At 35.8% G+C, this 6,361-nt stretch overlaps 1 protein-coding gene across 1 annotated transcript; it reads left to right on the top strand.

The window, feature by feature from the left end:
- The first annotated feature begins 1,643 nt into the window (after window positions 1-1,643).
- On the top strand, window positions 1,644-2,275 carry LOC117022107 (conserved oligomeric Golgi complex subunit 5-like). Its single transcript, XM_033105766.1, is given in 2 exon segments — window positions 1,644-1,896; window positions 1,899-2,275. Coding segments are annotated over 2 exon segments (630 nt in total).
- Window positions 2,276-6,361: the final 4,086 nt, after the last annotated feature.

Genomic DNA, 6,361 nt, shown 5'->3' with positions numbered 1-6,361 from the left:
TGAGTTCACTGAAATTATATACATGAAAAAAAATTCAAACTCCTTCCTCCTTCACTATAGATAAACATCACCACACCATGGAAAAAAAGAGTAACTTAATGGGGAAAGAAAGGAAGCTGCTGACACACAGAGGGGCAGATAAATGCAATGCGATGGGTGCTATTCAAAGGTTAAGATTTGGGAAGAGGGAGGTTGTCTGGGGCTATGGAGAAGTTAGTCAGTCAGGATGCCGGCCCTGCCCATGACTCATTCTTAGAGAATCTATCCTTGAGAGACCAAGCTCAGTGGATACTGAGCTGCATAATGCAGATCCATATGCTCACTCACCTCCACAGCAAATCCACCAGGAGTGATTTTAAAACACCAAATTTATGATTCCCAACCTCCAAGCAGATTCATTCTCCAGAATATAAAGTCACAACACAAACATACACACATGCAGAATGAAACTAGGAGTATCTGTGGTGGTAGTTAGCACAGAGCTGAGAGGAGAGCTGCATCTCTGACAGCCTGAATCACATGAAAGGCAAGGCTATGGGGAAGAAGGAAGATATTAAGGGTCTTGCACAGGGTCCTGCTCTGCACACAGAGGGAATGTGAGGGAGATGTCCAATCAGAATCTGAAACCAGAATCTACAACCAAAAAGAGAGAGAGTGCAAAAGAAATGGAGTCAGCTTTCCACTCAGCTTACATTCTGAAGAGTGCTCTGTGAGATTTCCATGTATCCCTACCAAAAATCCCCGTTTCCCAACCTAGCTGGAGTATGTTTCTGCTCCTTCTAATCAAACAATTCCTAAGAAGGACACAAACCAGAAACATTCATACATTGAAATATTTCATAGAAAAAAATATGCTGTCAAAGAATATTTATGATTGGAAAATACTTATGACACAATTGAGAAAAAGTAGAGAACAGTCTCAAGTGTGTTTTAAACTCTCTCTCTTTCTCTCTCTCTCTCTCTCTCTCTCTCTCTCTCTCTCTCTCTCTCTCTCTCTCTCTCTCTCTCTCACATTCATTTAGAGACTTAAAGCATAGTGCAGGAAATGGTAATTCAACCACCCTTGCAGTTGACAGGCATGTTTCCACAGCGTTCACACCATTACAGGAAATTATGGCATCTATTTTATTTCTATTTTTTACCTAAATATATTTAAAAATCATTTAAATATTTTATGCATTCAAATGGAAACTGAGAGACTGAGCACGTGCAGACATTGGAAGACCAGATGCATATGTTCATGATTTAGTCACTCAGTTTATCACTCAACTGAACACCAACAGCCACTGTGCTGGTTTTGAACATTATACAGCCTTAAATTATACTTATTCTTTGTCATCTATATTTTACTGTATATCTATAATGGACCAGTAGTTAAATACAGGCAACATAAGAAACACTGATGTTGAAATGTAAGTTAATGAAAAACAAACTGACCAAAGAGTGAAAGAGAGAGAGATAATATTTCAAATTTGCATCAGATGATTTCCTCCAGATCCATATGTTAAATTCATCTGATCAAGATGGCTCTGGTGTTTCTAAACCAGAGAAAATTTTGTGAGGATTATATCAGGTTGACTTCCATTTACTGGGGATTAAGATTACCTATTATCGGCTGACGTCATCACCCAGCATCTGCCAACATGGAAGGTGGAAATGGCAGCGGCGCTGTGGCTAGCCATGGGGCTCTGGACTCTGAGGTGGCTGCAGCAACAGTCTGGAAGATTCTGCAGGAGGAGTGTTACTGTGATTTTTTAAATGAAGACTTTGATGTAAAGACTTATACTTCCCAATCTATTCATCAAGCTGTAATTGCTGAACAACTAGCAAAACTTGCTCAAGGAATCAGTCAGTTGGATAAAGAACTACACCTACAGGTTGTTGCAAGACAAGAAAATTTCTGGCACAACCAACTGGGATTGAGTGTTTGGAAGGTGTCCTTCAGATGATGCAGACAAGAACTGGGGCTTTACAGGGAGCTGTTGATAGGATGAAAGCAAAAATTGTTGAGCCATATAATAAAATAGTAGCAGGTACTGCACAACTAGCAAGACTTCAGGTTGCCTGTGATTTGCTTTGGAGAATTATTTGCATCTTGTACCTCAGTCAGAGACTCCAAGGACAGCTGCAGGGGGGAAGCAGAGAGATAACCAAAGCCGCTCAGAGTCTCAGTGATCTTGGCATTCTTTTTCACTGCTTTAGGGAGAAACGGAGTATGGAATTCATACAGGGGACTGGATCTCTCACAAGACATAATGGCAGCTCATCCCTCTGAAATTTTCTTGATTCTGGAAATTCACATTAATGCTTCCTCTTTCTCTTTATATTTATGAAGTTCACAAGATACTGGTTTATAATCAGGAACACTTTACTCATTAATTTTCAATGAGATATGTGCTATATTTGGACTGAAAGCATATAATTTCCATGTCTTGGCCACTATAGGTGGAGCTGTGATGAACATTGGAGCATGTGTGTCTTTGCAGATGGATGTTTTCAGATTTTTTGGGTGGGTACCTAGCAGGGCCGGGGGGAATTGCTGGGTCATGTGTTATTTCTATTCTTGATTTTTTGGGGAACCTCCACACTGCCTTCCATGGTGGCTGCACCGGTCTGCATTCCCACCAGTGGTATGTGAGGGTTCCTTTTTCTCCACAGCCTCTCCAACACTTGTTATTATTTGTCTTGAGATTATTATGCTAAGCAAAATAGGTCAGACAGAAAAAGTTGAGAACTATATGATTTCACTGATATGTGGTACATAAAACTGAACAGAACAAAAGAACAAGACAAACAAATGAAGAAATAAAAAATCATAGACACAGACAATAGTTTAGTGGTTAATAAAGGGTAAGATGGTAGGTGAGTGTAAAAGGAATCAAATATATGGTGATGGAAGGAGAACTGGCTCTGGATGGTGAACACACAGTGTGATATACAGATGATGTATTACAGAAGTGTACACCTGAAACCTATGTAACTTCACAAAAACTGTCACCCCAATAAACCAATTAAAAAAAAAAAAGATTACCTATCATCATATTTTTCCTGAATAGTGCTTGGAAATATCCTGAAACTTTCTCCCTTATTTCATCATTTGGATTCCAGCATAAAAATTATTTTTAAAAATGAATTCATTGTAAAAGGCAACAATTGGAAACATTAGGTAATGGAAATATGTTTTCTTTATTTTTGATACCATAAACATAGACACCAAACTATATTTTACTGTATATTTAGCCTCAAAACTAATATGTTATTTAAATGTTTGTCAGTAAAACATAGTTGTTCTTACACAATTGAAGTAAGTTAAAGAGCATGCTTCACTTGCCACATTGTTTAAAATGAGCCTCATGTTCTTTATCTGTTAAAAGAAAGAACATGTCTTTTGAGGAGACCACTTCATGGACGGTGTAGATGCTTGACCACTATACTGTACACCTGAAGCTGAAGCTGAATAATATTGTGTATCCACTATAATTTAATATATATATAGTCATGGGATATGGAATACAGCATAGGGAATAGAGTCAATGGAATTATAACACATATATGATGTCAGAGGGGCAATATATTGGGGGAGAGGGTTATCACTTTGTGAGAGGTGAAATGTCTAACTATTACATTCTTTTGTACACCTGAAACTAATAATAAATAAATCAATAAGGAAAGAAGGAATTAGGTGAAATGATATTTTAAGGTCCCACCTGCTCTAAAATTCCATGATTATGAGAAAAGAGGACCAGGTCCAGTGAATTCCTACTTGCTTACATCCATACATAATTATATTTATGCGTATATCTTCCCAAATGCTTTTTTCATGGTATAAATGTCTCTGAAGACCAGCATAGATCATTCTTAAACAGCAATGAAGTGAAAAAAGAGCATGGAAAACTTAAATGCAAAAACTGCTATATCATGCACATTGCAATGTGATATAAATTAATATTAATTTTTTAACAAACTTTTACATATGAATAGTTTAAAGTGTCAAAGAATGCTAAGAAAAAAAGACAAAGCAACAGCCTCTTGCTCCCCAGACAGAACTACCTTCCACTCTTATAGTTGATTGTTAGACAAATACCTTCCTATCTCTAAATAATATTCTCTTCTAACCTTGGTTTCTCAGCTATAGACATCATCTATCAATTTCCCACTTGGGAGCTTATGATCTAGTTCTTTTATTTTTACTAACAATACCCCCACCTAATATGACACAGACACATACTAGCTGTGCTCCATCATCACAATATTTTACACCATATAATTATGGCTGACAAACTGTTGTGTTTACCTTGTGACACTGTAAAACTGTATCCACAGATGAAGTATTTGTACACTACAATCTTATTCTGCACAATATTCTATCTTCCATGGAGATCATGACTGTCTTATTTTCAAATTTACCTAGTTTTTTTCAGTACTTCTTATTAATCAAAACTCGTACGAGAGTGGGGAAAATGGGTGAAGGGAGTTAAGAAGTACAAATTTCCAGTTTTAAAATAAATAACTAAAGGGTTGGCCGGTTATCTCAGTTGGTTAGAGTGCTGTGCTCTTAACAACAAGGTTGCCGGTTCGATCCCCACATGGGTCACTGTGAGCTGCACCCTCCATAACTAGATTGAAACAACTACTTGATTTGCAGCTGACGGGTCCTGGAAAAACACACTTAAATAAATAAAAAGTTTAAATAAATAAATAAATACATAAATAAATATTAAACAATAAAAAATAAAACCCAAACTTTCTGTCAATCTTCAAGATTTTTTACTGCATTATACAATTATCTTTTTAAAGAAATCTCTCCTTCACATCTCTGACCTGCTCCAATCTGGACCAAATGTTCCAGACACATAGTTCAACTATCACTTTTCACCTCTCTCTTGAATTGCATCCTGTTTCCTGTATCATATGCTAAATACAGATAGATGATGGAAAAACATACATAGAGATAGATACAGATATATAAATGTCTTGACATAACTCCTATGGATATAACATGACAACTAAAAAAGAGCTTATCTATAAAATGACTCATCATGTTGATAGTGGGTTCACTCTTGTTCATTTTTAAAGTGTTAAAGTAAGAAACATACTTTCTTATTATATAAAAAGACGCATTTTTAATTTTGGAAAGTGGATTTTATTACAATTAACTTTAAATTCTAATTATAACATTGTATAAAAAGAATAATAATAATATCAATAACTTTTTCTTCAGGTTACATTTGGATGTTAAAATTTGTAAATCTTAGATAACGTCTTATTTTATAATGAGCACAATTCCTACACAAGACAGTATTGTGTTTTCAGGAGTGAAACCTATAGTTATTTTAAACACAAACCAACACAAGGGGAAACTAGGAAAAAATTGAAAACTGCAATGTCCAAATGCAAAATCTATTTTTTCTCTACTGTTCCTGCTGTGAATATCAAAAATGGATATACAGTACTCAGTGTTATAAATATGCATGCATAGCATTTTAGGCTTTTCAAAACACCCTGACATGTATCATTTATCCTCATAATAACGCTGCAAAATAGGTCAAAAAGCTATAACTATCTCTATTTTATAGATGAGAAAACTGTGGTGCCACAGTGAGTCACTGTCAAAACTGGCATCAGTACTCACAGTTCTTGAGAGCTAGGACTGTGCTCCTATCATCACTATTATTATTACAATTATCATTTATGTATTTATCTATATGTACATACATTTTTTTTCTTTGCTTTTCGTTCTCTCATTCAGCCCACTCACTCCCCCGACACACACACACACACCCACATACATATAAGCACAGCCTCATAACCCACTCACTGTTGCTGGGGAAACTATTTTAACGGTATATCTTTCCATGCATTTCACCATGCTGATTTAAAAACTGATAAATCTGTGCACGCACACACTCACTCACCCAAACACACCTATACATGTATAGGAGAATTTGACATTGTTAGGTTTACAAAATGACATCATATTATAAATGTCTCTGTGAATTTTGCTTTCACAATTAACACAGTTTGGAAATTCCGCCGAAACAACTCATTTTCAATGGCTGTGTGGTATTTCATGGAATTCATGAGCTGCTGTTTTTCAACCATTCCTCCAATTATGGGCATTCCCTTAATTTTCAGTTATTTTTAATCACCTTGAACCCATGATGCCCCACTTATGGGCTATTAATGTTCTCATTCATTAGTATTTTAAGGACCATATTGAATTCAGAATCTAAATTAATCTCAATAAATTATAATGTTCTTCTGTAGAGTTGTAGAGCAACTGAAGTGTGTTTACTTTGTACAAATATCGCATTTTTTTATTCTACTATTATTTTCAGAATTTTTAAATATTGGGAAGAAA

This window comes from Rhinolophus ferrumequinum, chromosome 5 (assembly GCF_004115265.2).
Source record: "Rhinolophus ferrumequinum isolate MPI-CBG mRhiFer1 chromosome 5, mRhiFer1_v1.p, whole genome shotgun sequence".
Taxonomy (NCBI): Eukaryota; Metazoa; Chordata; class Mammalia; order Chiroptera; family Rhinolophidae; genus Rhinolophus; species Rhinolophus ferrumequinum.
This window is presented reverse-complemented; position numbering and strand designations above follow the sequence as displayed.